The sequence below is a fragment of the Diadema antillarum genome, unplaced genomic scaffold (genome assembly GCF_040938485.1).
Source record: "Diadema antillarum isolate AM-2024a unplaced genomic scaffold, OU_Dant_1.0 seq00000059_RagTag, whole genome shotgun sequence".
Classification (NCBI taxonomy): Eukaryota; Metazoa; Echinodermata; class Echinoidea; order Diadematoida; family Diadematidae; genus Diadema; species Diadema antillarum.
Genome location: NW_027271164.1, coordinates 1,693,049 through 1,720,056, shown reverse-complemented (window position 1 = coordinate 1,720,056; position 27,008 = coordinate 1,693,049). Strand labels below are relative to the sequence as shown.

The 27,008-nt window shown below is 39.7% G+C and overlaps 1 protein-coding gene across 1 annotated transcript; it reads left to right on the top strand.

Moving 5' to 3' along the window:
* LOC139725755 (double-stranded RNA-specific editase 1-like) lies at positions 1 to 26,179 on the top strand. Its single transcript, XM_071636838.1, has 3 exons — positions 1 to 205; positions 19,616 to 21,122; positions 25,619 to 26,179. The coding sequence occupies exons 1-3, from the start codon at positions 184 to 186 to the stop codon at positions 26,145 to 26,147; spliced, it is 2,058 nt and encodes a 685-aa protein (XP_071492939.1). The 5' UTR covers positions 1 to 183; the 3' UTR covers positions 26,148 to 26,179.
* Positions 26,180 to 27,008: the final 829 nt, after the last annotated feature.

Below are 27,008 nucleotides of genomic sequence, written 5' to 3'. Positions count from 1 at the left end.
TAGTACGACTCTTTTTCTCGGGGAATCCAAGCCTAGCCTGCTTTTTTTGAGAACCACGGCAAACCCTAAATTATCAGGTGTCAACCATATTCTGTATTCTGCGGGAGTTTTCGTGACCTCTACCCGCGATCTTTTCAGTCGAAAATTGAGCAATTTTGAGTCAACCTCCGACAGCATTTCACAATGAGCAACGAGGCAGGAGAAGGTAAACGTACTAAGTAATACGAGGAAAAAGCTAACCGGGGATTTTTATGCGTTCGTTGCCGCATCGCGTTGCTTTGCAGGCATGGCAGGATTGCTCATGCAACCAAATACAATCATTCACACAGATGGAGCTCGATCATGGAGCATTTATTGGGACGCGTCGCGTAGGTTGCAGAAGTTCGTTGTAACTTCTAACAGTTAGGCCTACTACTAGTAGTAATCTACTGTCTTGTGGAGACGTCTAGATGGTGGATCGTCTAGATGTCTGAATGATGATGTGCTGTGTATTAATATATATTATATTCAGCTGTAAAGTTTGATAAAGATCTAAAATTCTACAAGTATTAACTATTAGTAGGTCTAGATCTAGACAAGTTAGACAGGAAAATCCACCTGTGTGGAGGAGTTTATTATTATTATTATTATTATTATTATTATTATTAATGCTAATAATGCTAATAATAATAATAATATTATTTGACATTTATGCATCTCCTCTGAGTCTGACACTTTATTAGGGTGTCTGTAGCATTTTTGCAACTTTTGAAATTCTATAAAAGGTGGATTATAAACTATTTCATATGAAAGAAAAAATATGTCATTAGCATATATTTCAAATTTCATGGCAAAATAATTATTCTATCTCGAGAAATTCAACTTTCAAATCACTGCAATATTACAACTTTTTTTTGACGAGCACGCACGAAAATGTGTCCAAATCATGTTTGCAAACAAGGCCGATAAGTAGCATTCGCGTGCAGATCGCCAGCGACCGGTTAATGAGCGTACAGCGGATTGCTAAAACGCGTAACCAGCACAGAAGCCACTCCCCCTCGTGTCGTCATAATACATGTTGTGCGTACGTATACAGCGCTCAGCGTTGTGAATGAATACGAAGCGCATGCATTCCGGCCCAGCCAACATCGGCGGACGAGCTAGCGAGCGTGCATTTGAGTGTATTATTGTTACTACCTACACACTGTACACACGCGCTATATGCGCTACACTACGTACGTGTGTACACACGTACACAGCTGGCTACTGAATGCGACGACTACATAACACGTCGATGCTGTCGAGATCTATGGCAGTTCATGTGAAAATGTTGTATGGCTATTTAGCCATGAATGCCACTTTACCACCATTCGTGGCTGAAGAGTATAGCTTCCAAAATCGTTGCTTGCCCTTTTTTGTCGATTGGAAGTTCAGTCGTAAAAATCGGTATTTGTACATACCTTCCACCGCGGTACCGCTTCACAATTGACTTGCCTGATATGGTGCGTTGTGTAGCCTAGGCCTATCTGTTGTGCTGCATAAGATCGCGAGAAAGACTGTAACTCGTGCATCGTTAGTGCACTTTTCTATTGAAGTATTAAAAAAATAAATATGACTCTACATGGTCATTCGTTTGGATTGCTAACTCATACATTGTAGGCCTGTTATGATCATTATCAATCCAGTAATAGAACATGTACTTTGACTACGATGAAACTTATGCGCCAGGTGGTTTACGAGCGTGTATACATACATGCACATTGTGAATGCTGGCAATCGTAACCCCATAGAACTCAGTGCTGTAGAACTATCGCAAGCGAAGCGACGTCACAGCTCCCTAGCTAGCTCAGTCACTGTTTTCAGTGGCACAGGTGTGCGCGCGCGCACGTACTCGTAAGTAGACACACACACAGCGATCTAGCGAACTACAGTACATTGTATGTAGCTACGTAGCTACCTTGCGACGGTAGACACACTGCTGACCTACACGTGCAGGTCCGTGAGATACACACACACACACACACACACAGCGCGCGAGCTAGCTGCATGCGCGCCATGTGGCGGCGAATGCGTGTAGATTTACATATGTATGAGCGTATTTGCTCGGACGTTACTATGGTTGTTGCATACGAAGCCACGCCTAACACGTTCGCTGAGATCAAAAAGTTATTGCAAGGGGTATCTTCTAGGCAATATCCCCGGTCCAAGACGTGGAGCTAGCGAAAAACCGACCTCACCATCGGATTCAGCACATCCTAAACTACTCGCATGCCACACGCTGGTACATGTAGCGAAGCAGACGCCGAGATATCGAGATAGGTGTGATTCTAACGACATTTACACCAATTTATCGTCGGAGTCATGTACCAGCGCTTTGATAGATTATGGAGCAAAACTTCCTCTTTCATATGATACCAAATTTGTTAGGATTCGATAGCGGCATGGACCGGGGATTTTGCAATAAATGTGATTTTTTAGCACAAAACGCGGGGTCAAAACAGCGTAGGCGCGCGACTCCATTGTGTTCTATGGGGCTTGCGTGTTGTAAGATAGGGGCGCGTTTTGTCCGAAGGTTGGCAGTGCGCGATCAGACACCCTAACTTTATTTTTTATGGGGATTCCGTGAAGCCAGACTGATCGCCTCAGAACATATCCCCGACTAGACAGAAAGATCCGTCTGTCCGGAGGAGTCTTTTATTTTAGGCATTAACGCTCTCCTCCATAGACAGACGGAAGGTATTAGTACCCATTGCTGTGTGGATGTTCTTAACCATTGTCTCTGTGGAAAATTGGGTGAGGTACCTCACCCTTCTCGATTGCGTCTAATTCACGGCCCTAGGTCGGCAAATTTAAGCTTGTGTAGTGAAATCAACTTTTCAAGAATACACTACACTCACCAGATTAATGAATAATCCAACATTTTGGTAGAATTTTCAACGTAAAACGCACATCAACCAGCCCGTCGCGTCGTCATGTTCAAACTGCAGAAACATACAGTATGAATCTATTAGCCAATCACATGCGAGGTAGTTTCTACATGTTTTTTTTACTAAAACACGTACCTCGCATGTGATTGGCTTACAGATTCAAAATGGCGACTTACAGCTAGCAAACGGCGATGTTGCGATATGGATAAATTTCTGCGTTATAACCGAGTTACTGTGAGTATTTTGATTGCACAATGTGAGAAATTTACCCCAAATATTGCTGCATAATGTGTCGTGTCATGTCAAACTTGTTTGAATGTAAAAAAGCTGTCTGAAATTTGGTTTATCGTAACGTTTGATCTGTGCGCGACTGCTCCACACAGGAGCGGGAATCATTGACTTCGGTCTGTATACGGAGGGGATCCGTGAAGCCAGACGCAGTCTCCGTGGATCATTCCCCAACGGACAGATACAGACCGATCTTTCGGTCAAATCCCCGACAAGATACAGATATACAGACCGATCTTTCGGTCAAAGCTAGAGTAAGGAAACCAGAATCTGGCTGAAGTTTTTCTGCAATATTTATTCAACTGAAATAATTCATACAAATATCTACATGTACAACAATGTATAGATTGGCTAGGTAGGGCCTAAATGTTAAATATATTAAACTACTTTTATCACGTTTGTTGGCGCTAGTGTACTTTCACACCTCCTCATGAGATGATTTGAACCTTGAACCTTGAACCTTGAAATGATAATTTCTGTAGCAGCTTGTCGAAGCTAAACTGGGATGGGCTGTGCGATGACGACATTGGCCGACAGTGCTTGAAAGTGCTATTATACAGATGTAGCTATTTACAATAAAATGTCATGTGCATGCAAATAAAAATCAGACTGGCAGCATTTTGGACCCTACAGGAGACTGCAACCTGATGATGATTTCAAAACATGCACAAACTCACCCTAATAACCTATGATTGTAGTTTTATCTGAGTCTCCAAAGTCAAATAGAAGTTAAGTTTTAACAATTTCACAAGTGTCGGAAAATCTTGATCGCTTAAAATTAGGGATTTCAGGTGATTTTTCAAAATGACATTAGGCCAGGAAAAATTTGTGTAGAATGAAAGCCCTACTTTATTATATCTTTTTCTTCCTTTTCTACATTTTCTTCTTTCATTTTCTTGTATTCCTAACTTTGCCTCTACTTCCTATTCATCATTTCTTTGTGGGTCTCCTCTTGTCTAACTTTCTCAATTTCCTATGCAATCTTACTTTCTACCTAATTGTTCAATGTTTCCTTCATGGGTTATCTCTCCTTCCATCTACCTTTTCTTTCTTTCCTCTCCATTGATATCTTTTCCGTATATTTTGTTCTGATGTATCCTTTTCTTTTTTATGTTGATCCTTTTCAACCTGTATAATTCTTTGTTTGTGGGGTGGGGTCACATTTCAGAAATGTCAATGCTATATTGATGCAGTTGGCTCTCTCACGCGCAGTATACAAAACTACTCAATTGTCACTTCATAGCAATTTAGGTTTTTGGTTTGGTATTCTGTGCGAGAGCAAGTTTTTCCTGAGATGTCACAGCTGCTATAGAATACAATTACTGAGCTTGGTTCTGATATTCTGCTTGGTATGTAGAGGGACATAACAGTTGACATGCTGATCTCAAACATTTTCTGGGAGTTTAATTTTATTTTAGTCTTGCTTTAGTAATTATAGCAGTATCTTTGAGGGTTTATGTTGATTGCCTTTTTTCCTCTGTTAGTCATCTAGGCCTTTTTATAATTTGTGAAATATTTTAGAATTGCTCCATATGACTGAAACATTTTTTTGATTAGATATATAAGAAGTCATCATTTAGATGCTAACAGTAGCATTGAAATATCTTTTTTTAATTAATAATTGGCTGTTCTGTTCTCGTTCTGTGCTACAATCAACATAATCTTGTCTGTACAAGTGTACACCAAGTTCAGTTTAATGTGTACTGTTTTGGTTTGATGAGACCAAACTTAAGTCTGAACTGATGACAATACAAAGTGTGTGCATTGATGGTCGCTACCACATGGCTTGGACATTTGTTCTCAGGACCAGGTTTTTTCCCTTCTTTTTGTGTCTCTGACTCCAAACAGGAGGTGACCTTCAGAAATGACCATCATATCCTGTTAGTTTGACTTCATTTATTTTGCAGCCATCATCTGTTCTTTGTTCACGAGTAATAGCAGTGTACGTGAGAAAGTATTGGTAGAGTGTTTGGAAGAGAGCAAAGTATGCATTAGTGATTCAAGTCCAAACCATATCATACAGCTGTAGGTACTTACAAGAAAGCTTCAGAGAGAACCCCAAGGGCTTAGCCGTGGCCCGAAGCCACTAAAAATTGATGCCGGGCCACCAAATTTCCAAAAATGTTATCATTTGGTAGCAGGTGGAATTAAAAATGAAATCTTATATTTCCTTGTATTTCAGGGCACTACATTTCTTTTTTCAGACATCCAAAATTTCAAATTCAGTGATTTTAGTGGCCCAAGAGGGCCACAAGATATTTTATGTTAAGTGTTGAGCCCTGACCCCTGCCCCCCCCCCCCCCATGATGATTGTAGCATTTAAATGAAGCTATTTTGCTAGAAGCAAGCTTAGATACCTAAATCTGTTGAACAGTGATGTCCAAATGAGACAAGGAATAAAGTGTAGCAGATAACTGATTAAAAAGTTTGTCCAAGGCTGAAAGCAGGTATGACATGGTGTAGATGCATGGATCATCTGATACTCTGTCCTGTCCACATGACAGGGATCTACAGACAGTGATAGCTTGGCTCCAGGCCTGCCTCATTGACCCCTGCCCCCCCCCCCCCCCCCTTACCTCAGCACCATGCCCAGTGGCATGCGATGTCTTCTTATATTTGATATCATGATAGGTTACTTATCCCTTGAGTGTTCAGCCAAGTCATTAAGTCTGTGAGTGATGGCTCTCATGGGCATATATGACCAACTGCACATTACGCATTAGTTTTGTTTACCATAAAGAAATTCTTGCCCATTAGTGTGGAGTCAAAGTGGATCGGTCGTGTTCTGATCTTTTATGATAAAAGTAGTATCTACAAAAAGATTGTAAAAAGATATGATGATACTATGAAGACTGCGCACTAAAGGTTTGGGAGATCACAAGATTGTGATGATTTTTTGAATGAAATTTCTTTTAAATTGTTTTCAGAATCATAAGGATTGATAATATTTTCGAACTTCTTACATTAGTTAATAACAAACTGTCAACTCGGTGTGAGAATAACCCCTGGACCTTGGATGTGGTTTGAGTGGAACAAATAGTTTTGTAAAGAAGACCCTCCTGAAACATATCCCCACCCCCCCCCCCCCCCCCCAGACCACCCCCCCCCCCCCCGACCCTCCCCCCCCCCAAAAAAAAAAAAGAAAGAAAGAAAGAAAGAAAGAAAGCCCGCCCCTAGACTGAGCTGTATTGCTGAACATTTCTGTTTTGTAATGTACTTGTTTTCAAAAAGCTAAATGAAGAAGAATGAATATTTGATTTCCCTTTTTGAGGAAAAGTGAACAAGTATTATGTGTACATACAATGTATTTTCCCCCCAATTTGCCTGTAGCCTTCTATAACTAAGATCATTTGTTTATTTAAAGAAGAAGAAAAAGAAGAAGAAAGAATTAGGCTCTGATAGACATTGTATGAGCCCATCTTTATAGTTCGCTGGGCACCATCAATACTACCTTAATTGAAACAAACTTGTAGCAGGTAAAGAATGAACATGGAACAAATACCTGAATTTCTACACCCTCTTTGTTTTTGTTTTTTTAATCTTCTTGATAATCTTTAGGAAGACATATTATAAAGAGCATAATATGCAGGAAAAAAGAGAGAAAAGTGCAATTGAGACTAGATTTCTTTGTGAGAAAGAGAGAGAGAGAGAGAGAGAGTAGATGTAGAGAGAGTTGTAGATGGAAACATAATATTTTCACATACATTCACTAAAAATAAATAACAAACAAACATTTCATGCAATTACTTCAGTGTGCTTCTTAAGATCGAGGAAAAAATATTTCTTTTTTGCATGTATGCCTGTACCCGGGTTCTTACTCCGAACTGGCCCAGATCTATAAGCCAGTAGTCCTGCATTTCATTCCAGTCTTCAAGGAAGACATGAAAATACCTATAATGTCCTTTGGAGATATGATGACACCCGTAGCTCTGTGGACTAAGATCATTTTCTATTGGATGACACTTACACAAAGACAAGTTGTCGGGTGCCTAGCTTGCTTTGCGTTTTTTGCTCTCTAGTTGTATTCAGTAGAAATATTATCTTTACCAGACAGTTCTGTTCATATTTTATTGTTCAATATTTCAGGCATACACAGGGTGTAGCAAACAAATGACTCAATGAAACATATGCCCTTGTGAAGTGTGTATAAAGTATTGTATTGTTGCCTCCCAGGCCAGGGTGCTGTTTGCACTTGGTATAATTATGGGGGTGATGTGGAAATGGGTGTAAATACTACAAAATGTATTTGATTATTGTAGATACATGCAATCTACAGACTGTTGAGTATGTTCTTTTTTGTATTACAATTTACCCACTTCAATTCAGTATACTACTTACATGTAATATAACGAGATAACTATTAGACTTCTGAAAATCTCTAACTTGTGCATTTGCACTCACATAATGAGCACTGCAACTACTGTATGAAGATCCATTTTGGGAGTGGTGTTCATTATTCTTTATCATTGAGGGTGATATGCTTGGTAGAGGAAAACTATGCTATATTTCAAATCCCAGATAATCATTCAATGATTTCAAAAGAACTAAATTACTGTGGACATTGTATTCTCAAGAGCTACACAGTACCTTGCAGTAACCACTTTAGTGAAATTTTTAGTTTCATTCTTGGTGAGGCCTGCTAAGAGAAAGGGATCCTTGGTACACACAAGTACATTCATAATTTTGAGTGTCATTTATTCAAAGAAGATTTATTATTACCTTCCTCAAAATTAAAATGTAACATACATGTAGTACAATGCACAACCCATGTGACATAATATTAAGGGATGCAAACCCCTTTTTAGATAAATTGTTCGTACAAGATGGAAAAAAAAATATCAGTTGCTATGAATTTTAGACCAGTCTGCAGGCCTCGAAATAGGACTTTGGAGGGGCAAGGCCATTTAGAAAAGGGTACTTTTTCCAAGAGGCCAGGGCACTTAGGTCAGTCAGAGGGGCACCAAGGCCACATTCGAAAGGGCATGTTGGGTGTTTATACGTGATGTGAATGCCCCATAGAGCTGTATGCTATCGACCGTGCTGCTACACTCCAGCAGCGCACGCACGCATAAGATCTCTCCGCAACAGACGACGTTGGGCAGTAGGCCATACGCAATACGATGTAGGTTCTGTAATACAGTATGTTCTCAACGCACACGCCGCGCTCGCTTTGGAGCACTTCAGGCGCCATTTTGCTTTGAGCATGCGGCGCGGGTCGGACGGGCGGGCATGAATGCAGAGCGAGATGGCAATGCATGCTCACAGCCATCCAACAGGCCTGGCATTTTATAGCATGGCTTGCGACCACTTGCTCCGGTTCGCCGCTGCCTAGCTAGTAACTCTATGGCCGCTGCGCTGCGGAGGCAGTCAGGATGGTAAAAGCCGGTCGGGTGTATAGATACATTTACACGTCGTCTCGTATCTCGGAAAGATACTCTGAGTTTGAATCAGATATATTGGGACGCGAGTGAACAGAAGGTATGATATATATTTGAGTAGACTTTGAGAAAGGGCATATTATACGTCATACATAATAACTTTCATTCTAAAAGGGCACCACTGCCACAAGAAAAAGGGCACATTTTTTTTTGGCCGTAACTTTGATCAAGGAAAGAAAGGCATTGTGGCCAACGAGAGGGGCACCGACGGCCATGGCCGTTGGTGGCCGTCGGTTAATTCGAGGCCTGAGTCTGTCCTATTAAAAAAAATTTTAAAAATAGACATTGGCAAAGTTGACAAGTGTCATGCTAAGGTTGACCCATGCTACATGTAGATTACTTTAGAGAATCAGCAAAGTAAAATGAGTGGGTCTGGAATTGTTCTGTGAAATATGCTGTGAACAGAGATGACAATAGCCTGGGAATACAATGTTCTTTTAAAGGACAAGTTCACCTTCATAAACATAAGGATTGAGAAAATGCAGCAATATTAGTAGAACACATCAGTGAAAGTTTGAGGAAAATTGGACAATCGATGCAAAAGTTATGAATTTTTTAAATTTTTGTGTTGGAACCGCTGGATGAGGAGACTACTACAGCTTGTGAGTCATATGCGTACAACAGGATAAAGAAAATGTAAAGAAAATTCAACATATTTTCACTTTTTTCGCATAATAAAAGAGCACTTGACTTGTCTCTTTCTAAAAGCAGGGGGAATAATATTACCCCTAACATATGTCGGTAACGAGTCAAGGGAATATGTACTTTTTTCAAAAGATGGAATTCTGTGGAAATTCTCTTTATATTTTCCTTATATTGTTGTACGCATGTGACATCTAAGTTATTCATACACTGCAGTAGTCTTCTCATCCAGCGGTTACTACACAAAAACTTCAAAAATTCATAACTTTTGAACGGGTTGTCCGATTTTCCTCAAACTTTCAATGACGTGTTCTCCTAATATTGCTACATTCTCTCAATCCTTATGTTTATGAGGGTGAACTTGTCCTTTAATAGGTCTTAAGTGTATAAAGACATGTGGTGTGTTTGTGTGGTATGGTAGGGGAAAGGGAAGTCAATCAATCATCTTGAGCTTGACATACAGTGTAATCATTTGCATTGGCTATGTCAGATTGCTGTACAGTTAAATCAAAATTGGATTGATTAGTGCTTCGAATAACATTGCTTGGCTCCTGATTGGATTGTATGGTTCATTTGATAAATTTGTGTACTTGATTGGAATGAAACACAAGTAAAAGAAATAAGAATCTTTAGCAGAGTATGTTCTACCAGTTTAGTCAGGCACATAGAAACCTCTCAGGGAAACCACCTTTGGGAATTGTTTACATGGCATCCATCTTGTTGTCATTCTAAATGTCAAGTACCAGGTAGTTGTCTCTTGCTTGATCCAGACCATATGAACGCCATCATGACATCCACTGACTTAATGACGAGTGCAGGCTAAGAAAAGGCATCCTGTAGCAAGGTCAAGGTTAAGATTCGTCGTGTGGACGTACGTCGAAGTTAAGGGGCAAGAGCTTAACCTCGAGATTAGGGCTTGTCGTCTGAACGTAACTAATGTAATTGTCATTCTCTGGAACTTCACTGCGATGAAGGTTTTTCATAGAAAAGAAAATCAACTGATGACACTGTTAGTTCAGTTGTGTTTCAAAAGGAAGTATTCAAGGGATTGAATTGTACATAGCCTTCTACAGAGACTATACTACTCTAGTTAGTGTACAACTGTAGGCATGTTTGTTACTTATTTTTGTAGTGTCTGGACACTCTGCTTCTTGCTTGTGCTGTGGTACAACTTGTAGTTGCCTCAGTATGGTTTTTATCTTTGCCAGGGAAATATGATACATTCATTAATTGCCCTGAATCAATCTTACCCTACATCTGGTACATCAGAGGTAATGTTGAGAAGCACAGTTGTGTTCCAGTGCTAATTGCAGTGGCCTGTGCTTTCTAGAGAGAGGAAAAAACGTTTGAGGTAAGGGAAAAACAATCGGAGGATGTGCTGTACAAATAAAGACCTGGACTTGACTTCCTATAAACCTACCACACAGCTCTCTTCTGTGTTACATAGCTACCAAGGAAAGTAGGGACATCCAAACTTGTGCTCAGTGCTAATTCAAGTTTCCATACGAGTTTCAGTTCATTCGCGAAGAGTGGAAAATCCACTCACTGTACGCATTGTGTATTGATAATTATCCCAACTGCAAGTGCAATGATTGCTCGTGATAAAATTCAGTTGTAATGGACATAATAAAGTCATTAAACTATCAAAAACTAAACTTCCTCTCTGTATTCTGAAATATATCAACTAATCCCTGGATACAAAAATGTACATGTATGGGGGGGGGGGGGGGGAGGTCATGAGGAGGCTTTCTGTATGTACAAGATGTTACATGCAAGCAATACCTTGTAGGTAGCAAAGAAAACCTTTTTTGGGGGATGTCCAGTGATTGCTGTGTTATTTGGTCATTCAAATAATCATGAATTACTTGTATTGTTTTTCTCCCTCTGTTTTGAAGTTAGAAGTTTATTGTCCAAAACTTGCTCAATTATCTAATTATCATGCAGAAGTACAGTACATGCTGATTATATGACATTGGACAAGGGTTAGCACAAAAAAGTGTAGATGCTAAATCAAATCTGATACAATGCACATTGTACATGTAGGCCTACCTGACAAGAGCTTACACTGCTTAAAGGACAAGTTCACCTTCATAAACATAAGGATTGAGAGAATGTAGCAATATTAGTAGAACACATTATTGAAAGTTTGAGGAAAATCAGACAATCCGTTCAAAAGTTATGAATTTTTGAAGTTTTTGTGCAGTATCCGCTGGATGAGAAGACTACTGCAGTGTATGAATAACTTAGATGTCACATGCGTACAACAATATAAGGAAAATATAAAGAGAATTTCACAAAATTCCATCTTTTGAAAAAAGTACACATTCCCCTGACTCGTTACCGACAAATGTTATGGGTAATATCATTCCCCCTGCCTTTAGAAAGAGGCAAGTCAAGTGCTCTTTCATTATGCGAAAAAAGTGAAAATATGTTGAATTTCCTTTTACATTTTCTTTATACTGTTGTACGCATATGACTCACAAGCTGTAGTAGTCTCCTCATCCAGCGGTTCCAACACAAACATTTAAAAAATTCATAACTTTTGCATCGATTGTCCAATTTTCCTCAAACTTTCACTGATGTGTTCTACTAATATTGTTGCATTTTCTCAATCCTTATGTATATGAAGGTGAACTTGTCCTTTTTTTTTACAGTGGTTGTTTTTATCCCTAACTCACATTTTAGAACTATTTTAAAGCACTAATGCTGGGTTTTTGTTTCATCTGCAAATGGTAAATTATGCCTTTAATGACAGATGTACAATGTGATTACAAATAACATTTAAGTTCATATTTTCTTTGATTTATTACTCTTTACAATTAAAAAAATACAAACTTCCCAAAAAAGTAGGATTTCCCTTTAATGGAATTAAACGTATATGACTCATAGCCAATCTGAGTTTTGATTTGACAGAGGGGGAAACAAGATATGTTAACACTACACAAAAATTGGAAATGCTTTATCTTGAGCGAGATGTAGGTGTACGCAGGGAGGTGAGCTCACCTCCCTGGTGTATGTAAGATTGGTTGAATACTGTCCACATTTTCATGACCAAGATGAAATGATCACATGGTTCTCAAATGGTGTGCCTGCAATGCACATTAGAGCATTATCAAAAGACATGTCATGGTTTACAATGAAAACCATGAAAACACAAATGTCTGCTAGAGAACAGTCAGAGCATGCATAAATATGGAGAACAAAGCAGTGCTGGAGAGAAGAAAACTACCAGGAGGGAGCCCGGAGGTCATGAAGGAAAAGAAAACCTATCGGCTACAGACTAAGCGTGAAACCTTTGTAGGGATTCCTTTCAATATCTGGAGTTTGACCTCCACAAGGCTCCAGAGTTTGCTAAGCATTCTTTACACCATGTTCTGCCATCTCCTGTGACAACACGAAACTGCCTTGGGGAAAAAGGCACTTAAATTTAGCTGGTTGAACTTCACTTTTTACCTTCTTTTCTTCTAATAAAATAATTTTTGTACATTCTCCCATTCCTCTCAATGACTTCTCATCCTTTCAAAGGCAAAACATAATCTCAGGAGGATTCAAAATTCATCTTCAAACATTTTGAATTTGCTTGCAATATATTGAGGTCTACTAGACTTGTATGTACAATGTATTTAGTAGGTACAATAGCTGATCCATTTACCAGCATAATGAGTTGTCTTGGAGTATTACAAGAGCAGAAATGTAAAATAATTTCGATCATAGTACATACCATTTAGTCCTGAAGTGCCCTCCCCATTCAGCAGTGGGTTGGTAGAACATGTGATGATCAAATCATGCCTTAAACAAGCTGTGCATGAGATTCACTCTCGTGCCATGGATACTGCATGGATATTGATTATAAACATGATCAGGTACACACTGTATGCTCTGAGATTGCAGTATTTCTGGTGTACTTTTTTGTATAACATTTCACATTTCCGTGGTCATCCACCTAAAATTGTGTTGTCAGCTGTTATTTCACACATTTCTTTAGCATATATTTCCATTTTAGAGTAACATTCAGCACTTTCTGCATGTGTATGAGAACTACCATATGTCCCCCCCCCCTAAAAAAAAAAAAAAAACTACAACGGGACCCTCCGCAATGATATCTTTAAAAATAGTAAATTAATCTATACAAATTCAGGGTATGAAACTATAACTCATTGCCCACATCTTACAGAAAACCCCGTTCGATTTGCTTCAATGGTCAAAGAGAAATGAGGAGTTTTGTAGAGGATGTCAGAAATCTCTTCCCTCCAAGTTCTGTCTATTGTATTCACACACAAGAGCATCGAAGTGCTAAACTTGGAAGAATCAGACTCATGACATGCTTTACAACAATCCACATTTCTCTGCGACCGCTTAACCAAATTGAATGGGGTTTTCTGCAAAATAGAGCTAAGATGTTATATTTTAAGACTCTGAAGTAGCATTTAGACAGTTTAATCATATTGGGTGTTATCAATGCGAAAATCTGATTGTAATTTTTTGGGGGGACATACTGTATGTTTTGCCTTCAACACACACAATTATTAACTCTGATCCCATAAGAAATGTGATGTACTTGCATTTGTTTCTCCATTCATTGCTAAACTCGGGCCATGACTGCAAATCTAAACACTCGTGAAATTGTTGAAAAGTCAAATTTGCAAGCAATTAGATTCACTAAATACAGCCGTTACAGTATTGTATACCCGGTATCTTGAATTTAGTTTTCATTGTTACAAGAATTTTGTTATTTCTTCGTTTTAACAGGAGTGCATTGCATATCGTGTCTTGGGACTAGTACAACTCATTAGCACTCACACAGTCTCTCTTCTCATTTCAAAACAAAGTGCTAGAAATCCACAGTATCGTCATCTGATATTGCATCGGTGTAACAAAACTTTTCCATTGTTATTTAGCAGACATATCTTCTGAATAGGTTTCCCTTTTACGGAAAAAATTCCCTGCTCTCCCTTTTCCCCTACCCTACCCTCCCCTTTCCATTCATGTACAGACACACACACACACACACACACACAATTACCAAAAAAGCAAAAAGGAAATGACAAAGGGGGGGGGGGGTGTGCAAGGGGTTCTGCTGATTGGATCATTGACACTACAGATGTCCAACTCAAGAGTTAATGATATTATGACAAACATTTAAGAATGAGCTGAAAATGAGAGGGGGCTGGGATAACAGACAGCTGCCCACTTGGGGTGATCTCCTAACCCCTATGCTGGTTGTAGACCTGGAAGCTACCTGGAAGCTGTCTGGAACAACTGAGCAGAGGGTATGATAACAGCAGGACTGAAACAGGACCAGGAGAGTAAACATCCTAAGGAATGCATCTCATGGGGTTCTGGTGGTAATGGTTGGAACAGCCGCCAAGCAGGCAGAACACACCAGGGAAATGGATGAAATTGGCGTATCAAAGGAGATTTCACGTCTGAAAGTATTGATATCCTAGCACCTCATGCAGCAGTGTACATGAGCATCATCAGCATACTCACTAACCTGAATATCAACCAATGTATCGAAGTGTATAGTTGCTAAAATGAGTAAATAAGGTGATTACTGGTACTGACTATGCTTTGCCCTGGGCCACATCGAGTACTATACTTGTAAGCAACACTTAGTACCTTTATGATACCTGGGCCCAGTTGTATAAAAGTTGAGATCAAACCCAAGTCTCTCAATACTCAAATCTGACTGGCTGGTTCCTGACTTACATTTGGTTTTCTGACTTATATTTGATTGCATCTTTTTATGCAACAGGACCCAAGGAGAAATTAAACGAAGAATACAATCCTACAGAGATGCCAAGTTCAAAAAATTTTTGTGAGTGACATTTTTATGACTCGGCGTCTCGGCGCCCCCTCCCATGATAGGGAGCTTTTTTAAATTATTAGCTCTTAATGATGCAATCAGGTGCATACTTAAGGGACTATTTTTTACTAGTTTTGAAAGGCAAAAGAGAAATATACCTTCAATTGCAACTATCACTCTAATCCTTTGAGCTATGCTCATTATTTTTGGCCCAAATTGCAGACTTCACCAGATGCGTGAGAAAAATGGGTGCCATGCGTGAGATCGTGAGACAGACCCTAAAAAATGACAATATGAAAATATGAACTTAAATGTTATTTGTAATCACATTGTACATCTGTCATTAAAGGCATAATTTACCATTTGCAGATGAAACAAAAACCCAGCATTAGTGCTTTAAAATAGTTCTAAAATGTGAGTTAGGGATAAAAACAACCACTGTAAAAATTTGAATAGGTAAAATCGATCTTAAGTATTGTTAAATATACAAAATATGAACAATAGTTATAACAAAAATGTTTCCAGACTAAACCGTCTACAGTTATGGTTTATTGTGAAGAATACAGATATCTCCTTACATTTTAGGCTTTATAGCGAAAATTTTGTATGATAGGATGTTTTGTGGTACAACAGACCTACACATATGCATTAAATGTCATATCTTGAAATTTTTTAAATCACTGTTCCCAAAGGTAAACAGGATCTTCAAATGTAGCAACATCTCAGATGCAATAGTCTTTTACAGTTACTGGACCCTGACATCAATCCATTACATGCTGCTTCTCTTTCTCCTCCTCCTCCTCCTCCTCCTCCTCCTCCTCCTCCTCCTCCTCTTTGCCATGATGTGAATTGAACTTTATTTTTTCTGTGAAGAAAGAAGTTATGCATAGATTTTGTTGTTTGTACACATCCTGGGAGAAAATTGATACAATATTGCTATTTATTCATTCAATTTATAAATGAATATGATTTGTTATGAAGGAAATAAAGCTGATCTTTTTTTCCACTAGCAATATAAATAGGCACGGTCGCACTGTAGTGCTCAGTCTACTTTGCCAGACGAAGGCTAACGTGGTATTCATTCTTTCGTGTTTACCTCGCTTTGTGGGACAAAAGATCAGCTTTATTTCCTTCAGTTTCTACCACGATGATGAACATCTTCCGTACTATGATTTGTTATATTCCATTTTTAGCTTACACAAACCAAAGGCTCAAGTGAACTATTGGGATTATTTATATTCTGTCGTCTTCTGTCTGTCTAATGTAAACTGTTTGTATTGTCAGCTTTTTCTTAAAAAAAAGATCCATGACAGATTTCCACCAAACTTGCTAGGTAGCATCCCTAGGGCAGTGTGATCTCAGTTTGTTCAATGGGCATACCCCTCCCCCCCCCCCCCCATCCCTGAGCCCAAAGCCCTATAATGAAGGAGTCTTTAAAAATCCTTTTCTCTAGAACCAGAGCCCTGTGGATAAAAAGTTGTGATCAAGCATACATTAGGGAGTCAAGCATAACTCTGTGAATACTCATTTCTAATTGGCTGATACCTGACTGACAAATGTACCAGTATGTTTGATTTTGTAACTTATTATGGTTTATTGCATCTTTTAATGCAACAGGGCCTAGAAGTGATAGGACTACGTAATAGTGTTGTAAGTACACTGGTGACAGCGGTTTTAAGTTTTTCATGGGGAATCCAAGGATATACCGGGGGTGGGGGATCAAACAGTTGGCCAATTTTCACATTTTCATCATCTTCTTGAAATTTCATGGTCAAATTTTAACTGAACTTGGCAGCTACTTGTACTAGGGTAGTAGAGTATTAAACAGTAAGTAATCTGTTAAGAGTTCATGCAATACTTCTTTCTATTGGGATAAATTTTCCTTTGGGCTACAGTATACAGAGCATGTTCTGTTCTTAATCTCTTGCAAATTTGTGCTACTGCATGTTTGCTATGAATGTAGTTTGCATTAGTCAAGCTAATATTAGTTGATGGCACACTGTCTCAATTGAATTTATGTCCCACGTTTCCTGTCCTCTATAAACACATTCTTCTTGGCAGAAGACTCCTTCTGTGCTACCCTCTGAAGGAAATGGACATCAACGCTCTCCTTAACAGCTTCAACCTTTGTCCGTCCCATAAATGATGTTAGGCGGTAATGAAGGCATCCAAAATAGCGACCTTGTTCCACATACTAGTTGTATTTTGAGACTGTTATGCTCCTGTCAAATCGGTAACTACCAAGGTCAGGCAGATGTTACAAAGTATTGAATATAATAAGACGTTAATACATACCTTGGGAGGAAAATTTTTTGAGCTAAATGTGTCTTGCAACCAAAACAAGGTTCCCTTGAATTGATAGCAATGCTGTTGTGGCATGAAAGTAGTAAACAGGGAGATGTGTGTGTCTCTGTGGCAGCTAACTAATGTGCCGTCCTCCTTGTGTGTCCTTGTGTAATTGAGAGTTCGAGTCATTTGACCTCATCGGCAGCGTCAGCATTCAGCCATGGTGCCTGCCTTTGCCGTGGAAGTGGATGGGGGACTAGAAGCTGTGAAAGGTGTTAGATGATGATGTGAGCAGACACCAGCAGACACTGGTTGTCTGTTTGTTGCATTGTAGCCAGGACTGGATTTATGTATTGCAGGAGGAGTGAGATGAAGCAGCTGAAATTGGGCCAAGTGTGATTGCTTTCGTCAAACTCTTTAAAAAGTAATCACTCACGTTTAGAGGGAGGATACTCCACACTGGGTGAATCAGCTTCAACAGGAGTTTATTTGACACTTACATTGGTAGGCAAGTGTTACAAGTCCCCTCATCAGCTTTCTGTAACTACAGTCAAACTCTTTACCTGTGAAGGGGAAGTACATACTACATTGTACTTGCAGTTTGCATTGGATCCATGCACTCTGCAATGTTAGTCAGGATATTGTGTCATTCTTTTTATTTGCCCGTATTGGACCATCTGCAATGATATTACTTGGTATTTTAACCAATTAGAAAAAAGTCGGCCATACACAAACATGTTGATATTGTTGCTTGGCAAACATAGAAAAAGGATAAACTGGGCCTACAATGTGTGTACTAGACATGGCAATAGACTGCTAGGTGAAACTACTCATTGCTTGCTATGCTGGAAGGTCGCTGCTTCAATTTACTTATTACCGAATCCTTCGAATCATGGTAACCACTAAAGCTGCATTAAAACTTTCGTAATAGTTCAAACTACAAAAGTGTGTTATGTTACTGTAGCTGCTTCTTCTTTGTGTGCTGCCCTCGACTTAGATGAGAGACGTCTTGTTTGACTGAGCATAGTATGGTTTAACGTTTCATTGTGCGACATTTGAGACTAAGTACATATTTTATGTGTCTGAATGCTCGTATACTAAAATGTTGTTTGATTACAATGTATGTTGTGTAGTCATACATGTAGATATTGTGAGCATTATAAACTATATGACTTGTACATATACTAGCTAGTATGGTCTTTTATTTTCCTTCTGATTTTTTTTTAATGCACTAAAGATAGTAAATAGTGTATAGATATCATCAATAATGTGCACAAGATACAATCTTTACGATGTATAAAGTCCACACTATGCGAATTGTACAAGGGACATCCTGTGCTGCGTGTTGTATAACTAGAAAAGCGCTTTGAGAGAGTGCAGACCTCCGCCAAGCAGCTCATTTCCACTCATGCAGCCATGCTGAAAATTGCCCAATTTCCCAATGATAAAGATGCCTTGTGTTTACATCTACCTCATCAGCTTCCTACTGCATGGCACCTTGAGCAGAGCACACACTTTAGGGCGCGTATGCAGCTTGAACTCCCGTTCATTCACCCTATCTGCCAAAAAGATTAAAAAGCCCTTCAAAAATTCATTAAAATTCCCTGGTCACTTCCAAATTTAATCATCTGTTCCTTGTGTCATCATTAATTTTTGCTGTAAGTTTCATCCAAATCCATTCTCAGCTTTTTGAGTTATTTTGCAAACAGACAAACAAACCAATGGAAACAAACCATAACCTCCTTGGTGGAGGTAAAGATACAAAGATTGCAAAGATTAACTTGGTGTCATCATAAATTCTGCTGACTTTTTATTGATTAGCAATGCTGCACACTGGCACTGGTCTAACAATCCAAACTAGTAAATATCACTGTTGGACCAGTGACTTTTTCAAGAATGGACCAGTAAAAGATGGAAAAACTGGGTACTTCCTGGTCCGACAGGCATGTTGGACCAGTAAAAAAAAAAAAAAAAAAAAAAAAAAAAAAAAAAAAACCTGTTTGTGTGCAGCCCTGTGGATTGGTCTGGAGCATGGTGTGTTCTTTCCAGCTCCACAGAAGATCTCACGTTTAATTGTGGTGCATCGTAGGCTGATTTTCATGGTTGGTTTGGTAATCCGTCTTCTACAGGGGGATGGGGATATTAAGACAATACTTCAGTAGGATGTCATGAATACCATGTTACCATATCTTTTAAGTTTTAAGTTTTATTCTGCAATGATCACCAACTCATTTTGGTTTACTCTTCAGGTATGACGGATGTGAAGGAAAACATCAACGTAGACCAAGAGGCAGTCGACGGCGGTCAAGAGGCAAAAGGCATGAAGCGGTCAATAGACGATACGGATGAAGATATCACTGATGTTGGTGATGACAACAGTAAGAATGACCAAAAGGAGACGCTGAAACCGCGGCGAAAGAAGAAGAAAACGACTCCGGGACCACGCCTACCAAAGAATGCTTTGATGCAGCTGAATGAGATAAAACCAGGACTGCAGTACAATACTGTGTCACAGACTGGCCCTGTGCATGCCCCAACATTTGTGGTTTCAGTTTCTGTGAATGATGAGACTTTTGAAGGAACTGGCAGGAGCAAGAAAGCAGCAAAGATGCACGCTGCCGAGTTGGCCTTGAAGTCATTCATTCAGTTCCCAAACGCCAGTGAAGCCTACCAGGCTCTTGGGAGGTATCAGATCCAGGCAGACTTCACATCCGATCAACCTGAAGGCTTTAATGTCTTTGATTTGGAAGTGAATCGTCCCGACACGCCTCCCGGCATGGCAAAGGCAGTGCTGGGAGATAAAACGCAGAATAGCCCAGAGTTCACAAACGGCAAGACACAGCAAGACCCAGATGTGGCTTCCCCAAAGCCCAGGGATCTTCCAGCAGGAAAGAATCCTGTCATGATTCTAAATGAACTCAAGCCAGGACTGAAGTATGTGCTGGAGTCGGAAAGTGGCCAGAGTCACTCCAAGAACTTTGTCATGTCTTTGACCATTGATGGCAGGGAGTTCCAAGGCTCAGGGCGCAACAAAAAGCTGGCCAAGTCAAGAGCAGCCCAGGCAGCTCTTATTTCTCTCTTCAACATGAACCCCGTCCTAGCACCAGATCTTCAACCAATGACCAACCAAGAGACCTCTAGTCATGCCCTCGCTCTGGCCGACCACGTCCACAAACTCGTCCTCAACAAATTTTGTGAACTGACCAATGGTTTCCAGTCACCCATTGCAAGGAGGAAAGTTCTTGCTGGCATTGTGATGACTCGTGGCGAGACTCTGGAGCACTCTAGTGTCATCGCCGTCTCCACGGGAACCAAATGCATCAATGGAGAGTACATGTCTGGACAGGGCCTGGCGCTGAATGACTGTCATGCTGAAATCATCTCACGCAGGTGTCTAGTTAGGTACCTCTACTCTCAACTGGAGCTCTACCTTCAGAACCAGGGTGAGAAGTCGATATTTGTTCCAAACCCTAATGGGCAGGGCTACAAGCTTCGTGGCGAGATCAAATTCCATCTGTACATCAGCACGGCACCCTGCGGGGACGCCCGCATCTTCTCGCCCCACGAGTCGAGCAGTGGGGAGGAGCCCACCCCTGACAGGCATCCCAACAGGAGAGCACGAGGCCAGCTGAGGACTAAGATTGAGTCTGGAGAAGGCACCATACCAGTGAAGTCAGGGCCATCCATCCAAACTTGGGATGGAGTGCTGCAGGGGGAGAGACTTCTTACCATGTCCTGCAGTGATAAATTAGCCAGGTGAGAAATAGGAACCATTAAATTATGCTTACCTCTAGCACATGATTGATTAGTTTGACTTGCTAATCTGTATCTGAAAATATATTAGAACATTTAGCCAGTTTTAGCATTTTTTAGAAGTTCTCAGGATCTTATTATAATCGTTATATGAGATATTTTCTCTTTTTTAAGCATTTCATTTATGTTTGATTCCAGATGAAAATGTGGGGGGTTTTGATGAAGAAAACTTTTCAAAAAGACATTGATAATGAACATCCCAATTATTTTGCTGTAATACTGTCAGAAAGGATGATATGTAGTGCCTAGATAGAAAATCCCTTACAAGGAAAATGAGATGTAAACATGCTCGATAGTAGATTTTTAATCAAGGTAAATTCTAACCAAGAATTTCATAATAATTTTGAAAACTTGAGAGTCATCAATCTTTCATGGGGGGAATGCAAGATTTTTTTAATGTATGTTTGCTGGATGCTGACCTAAAAGACCGATTTACAAAATTCTCCATATCTTTTAAATCCTATGTTGTTCCTAGCAACCAGAGAGCTTTGCCCACGTCTTCCCCAATGTTGTAACTAGTTGAATAAGATTCCACACACTGAAATATATTTGAAAGGAGTGGGTGTACTGTATAGCTCCTTACTACGCTGTTGGTTGCAAGGTAAAAAAATATCACTTGAATGCATTGGTAAACTGACCTACATTTGCTCACAACTAGTTAGTAAATATGGACTATGTTATGATTTTATGAAATATCTTCCAGATGATGAGTTTATGAGATGTATACATTTGATTGGTTTTTTTTAAAGTTTTACAGTGTTTTCAAGTGAGTGGGATTGCTTTCTTAAAAAACAACAACCCAACAACAACAAACAAACAAACAAAATCAACAGCTCATGGGTATTGAGTCTCAAGTTAACAATGTGAGTCGTGATACAATACTCCTGCCTGTGCATGTAGGCACATGTTTTATTAAACCTGGTATGATGTCGGGATGTTCTGGCAGGGCTTGGCCAAGAGGCAAGAAGAAACCATGACTGGAATCCAGCACAGGATCCTAGCCCAGATTGTGCAGCACATGCTGGAATTAGGTCACACACAGAGAATCGTGTCAACTCCGGAAAACCACATCGGTGTATGTGACCATAAAGGGAGCTCAGTATTTTGATGACATGATCCAATTGATCATCAATTTAAATCACATCATTCACCTCTTTTTACTGTGCTGCCGCCATAAAAGAAATGAAGATACAGGTAGACAAGTTGTCAGTCTCTTTAAGCAAGTGAAAAGAAAAAAAAAACATTACAAACAGCAACAGTTATAACGAGGAGAAAAATATTTAGCTTTCCTTCAGTATGTGTAGGAAAAACAAACGTACATTATCGTATCATTGCTGCTGGTTTTGTATTGTTTATTATCTCAGTGCTGTATGGAACAGTATGTCTTGTTTAATGTATGTGGTGTCTCACGCTTTTTACAGCCACGCAGCAATAACACAAGACATGAAGTCGTAGGACCATGAATACAACAAATACCATAATTCACCATGCACATGCCAGGGTAGACAGGATATAATGGTGTTTGTAGCCATCGCACACTTCCTTTCTCTCCATTGCTGTGATTTATAGCTTAAAATTCTGAATATGCAAGGAGTGCCATTTCCCAATTTGGATCCATGGTGTGTTTGGCCCGATGGAGTTTGTTGGCACGTCTCCTTGAGTTCTGCAGGGACTGCAGTTTATTTTTAGGTCACACCAGCGACAAAGAGGCATTTGAAAATTGTTGATTGCCATTCAGATCAGATAGTGTACCATCCTCCATACTAATGCTAATTCTTGTTGAAAAACCGGGAGATCTGATCAGGTGTAAACACCATTCGGAGAACAGAGTGTATTTTCCTCAGTTGCGTTGGTTTCTTTTCCCCCATTTTGTATACTTTCCATCGCATAGTTGTAGGAGAGAGTTTCGTAGATAGTACACCCATACATAGCAATGTACAGACAGAGTCACACGTGACATGAGCTATGTGCTGATGGAGTGGTGCTAGGGTATAATTGGCCAATTACTTAGCATGCTGGTGGATTATTTGAGAGACCCATGGGTTATTTTGGATACCAGTGGGTGTGTCTAGAACCTTCACCTGTACACTGAAATCATGTACATGGTACACATATGGCATTTTCTACCAGTTGCCACTATGAAGTGTGTCATGGTCTAAAAACAAGATACTGGTACCTACAGGTGAAGTCACTGTGTTTGACACAGTTAGATGAATATTTACAAGGTAATAAAGGGTGGTCATCTGTCAGAAGTGGAGAGAGCATGAATGATGATAGGATGAAAGTCACAATATTTTGAGATTCCATCAGATTGCACATCTTTCATACAAATTTGTTTTGAACAATTGACAGTTCAGAGAACAATCTCAACTCTCGGAGAAAAGGCTTTTATTTCTGCAGCCCCATCTCTCTGGAATGCTCTCCCACTGAGGATCTGATCAGCAGAATCCACGGAAACATTTACACCGTTGTAAAAAGAATTTGAAGGTGCACATGTTTGCATCTTGTTTTGGTTAGATATATGTTGGATTGATATATTTCTATCTCTCCCATACCCATTCCACTTAAATGTGTACAACTGTATGAAATTTGCTCTGTATGTTCCTCTGCACCTCAGAATAGGTCATTAAATTGATGTCACATTACATGTGCTGTTTTTATTATCATTACGAGTATATTAGGAGGAAGCAAAATTACTGAGAAGTAAAAATTAGAAAAGAATGCAGTCAAAGTAATCATGAAATGGTTGCAGACCTCCCAACCTTTCTGACTTAAAAATAGGGATCCTTGAATTGACTCAAAAATACCAGTAGGAAAGAAAGAGCAGCTCCCGTAGGAGCAGGTAGTAAGACTATCAAGAAAAATAGGAAACTCCTATTGGACCAAGAGCTGGGAATAGTCAAAATTCAGATTCTTTCCTCCAAATTCAGATTGGTTGGGAGGTCTGTGGTTGGGTTTTCTTGCCCAATTTGTCTGCAACACTGCTTACTGTCAGAACGTGATGAAAGAGTTTCTGATTGCAAATGAGTATATCTGGTATTATTTCAACCGCAGAGCTGTATTGGGCATTCTTGTTATCTCATCACTAGTGGAAGTGGGTAGAAATATTGTCCCCTTTTGTACAGTTGGAGTGGAATGATTGATAATACATCAATGATACAGGAAACAATCAACTTGGCCAGACCTTGAACAGTGGCCTCATTTTGTACAGCAGTTACCCTAGCACGTACGCAAACCACCACAAGTTTTTTGACACCTCTTTCCGAGAGCTCACTACTGTAGTAGCTGAACTTGATTGTCACTCATCTAAAAAGGAGAGGAAAAACTAAAAGAATAACAAAGAGGAAATACAAATTCCTGTGTAAAACAAATATGCTGTGTCACATAGAAGTGTGGTATGAAAGCATTTGCTTCACAACAACATGTTTAGGAGTAGAATGTGGGTTATACAGCAGTGGAAAATACGGTGTTGTAAAAGTAAGTCTATTCCAGTGATAGATGGTATGAAAGTCCTGTGTGATTCTAAAGTCATGACCGATATTAAGTTTTTTAAGCAAAAAATACTCCCAGCTCCACATTGTTATAAGGCTTAGGACTACATTGAATGATGAATGTAAGTGGCCATTTCTGGTGCATTTAGTATGTGTTACTTAGGGCAATTTATTGATTCAGCCAGTCTTGTATACTCTTACACTTTAACTGCTCCTATTTTTCCTCCTATGGAAGTCTTGTGCAAGGGTAAAGATTGCATTTAATACTTAAAACTGGTGCATACAGGAAATTGATGGTTGTGTACTGATTCAAGGGGGAGATCAAAACTTTGCAGGGCATAGGTTAAAGGGAAAGTGGCTTTGCTTGAGGAAGAGATAAAGTGTAGAAAAATGCTCATTTTTAAATGTTGGTGACATGTAGTTTGTGACAACGTATTAATTCTAAACGAACTTTTTTTTTGTACTAATGCCATGTTGTCTTCCTTATCATTTATCTATATTGGACCAGATAGTGTGATCAGTTAGAAAACTTCAGAAGATATGACAGGATATGCAGTGTATATTATTTGCATGCGCAGTATTTTAAAATTCACAGCTTGTAAAGCTAGCCAAGTATGACAGAAAGATACCGGTACACTGTCAGTAAATGGAGCAAGTGTTCCAGTTGCTGCAATGTTCTATCCTGTCTTCAATGCAAATGTAAACAACCAGAAAAGCTGCCCACCCGACTCTTCTGTAGCTTATAATGACATGCAGTATGTCAGTAAGTTTGTGTGTTTAGAATGAAAATCCTTCATACAGATGCAGGAGAATTATACAAAATCGAAACACTGATTCTGATTAAGCTTTAAAGTTTCAAGCATGATAACTCATCAGGGCACACCTTAGCTGCCTGTCTAATAAAAAAAAAAGACTAATAGTCACAATGTATCTTCTCCTCTTTTTCAGGTGGAATGTGTTAGGTGTCCAAGGTTCCCTCCTGACCCACTTCATTGAACCAGTCTATCTGAGTAGCGTCATCCTAGGGTCCCTCTACCATGCAGACCACTTGTCGAGAGCCATGTTTGCCCGTCTGACCCAGCTGGAGGAGCTACCCAATGGTTTCCACCTCACCAAGCCCCTGCTCAGTGGCATCAGCAACGCTGAGAGCCGGCAGCCGGGCAAGGCACCCAACCACAGCACCAATTGGACCTTTGAGGAACCTGGTCTGGAGGTCATTAACACGACCACTGGGAAGAATGAGCAGGGTCATCCGTCACACCTGTGCAAGGCCTCCTTCTATAGCCTCTTCAAGATGCTGTATGGGCGTGTGTCGTCCATCGTACCGGTGCAGCCCACCCCGCCACAGTCCTACAGTGAGGCAAAGCGCGTAGCCCAAGACTTCCACCGAGCCAAGCACCTCATGATGCAGGCCTTCGAGAAGAATGGACTGGGAACGTGGATCAAGAAACCGCTTGAGCAAGACATGTTTGAGTAGAAAATGAGGGCTTAGAATCACTGTGGGTTATTCTCTGGTGTACATTTTGTTTTGTTTTTTTGTTTTTTTGTTTATTTAGAAGGAAATGGGACTTTGGGAAGCATTTTGCTTTCTTTTGCTGGATTCCATCAGGCAAATCAATTTTTATATGTGTTCTGTCAACCTTTAATGATATCGCCAGGCCCGCCAGCACAGGTTTAGAATCTGCCTCTGTTGTCCAAATTAGAAATGGACTTTACTTGCCTGTGACTTTTACTTCTTCAAACAGGCCTTTCCTCAATATTTAGCTTTAGTTTTGAAGGTACATTTCAAAAACTTCAAACTGCTATGTAAGTTGACAGCAAAATCCTACAGGATAATAATCAAATAGGATAAAGAAAAGTTCAGAAATTTTTACTCGTGTATAAAAGGAATGAATTCTCAATTTCAGTTGTTTGTTAGTATGAAACAGTTGGTCTTGTGTCATATAATTTTTGATCACAGGAATAAAGTTTGTTAGGTTCATTGTGCCAAGATGTGGCTGTGGTAGGATTTGCTTGTTTTATTTTCCAGTGATTTTCTGTGCTGGTATTGATTCTAGTGGTGCAAATTTTTGTTTACTTACAATGAATGTTGCAATATCAGAACTGTTTTAATCCTGCAGAACGGCCCTGTTTGTGCACATATTTCACTCTTGTAGCTGTGCATGATAATTTAATGAGCAGCATGTTTGTATCTCCTTTGAGGTACTGTCATTTTTGGTCTATTTCTCCTTATATTTGCTGCATGTTCTATTGTTTCAGCTGTAATGTCCAGTCTGCGATTTCAAAATGTCACAATATTCTGAAAGAGGTCAGTCACACGTTTCAGCAGCAATGCCAT

Excerpts from the sequence above, each read along its gene's own strand:
- LOC139725755 (XM_071636838.1), top strand. The coding sequence starts at position 184 with ATGAGCAACGAGGCAGGAGAAG. Across the intron at positions 206-19,615 it reads GAGCAACGAGGCAGGAGAAG|GTATGACGGATGTGAAGGAA; the intron begins GTAAACGTACTA and ends TTTACTCTTCAG. Across the intron at positions 21,123-25,618 it reads TGCAGTGATAAATTAGCCAG|GTGGAATGTGTTAGGTGTCC; the intron begins GTGAGAAATAGG and ends CCTCTTTTTCAG.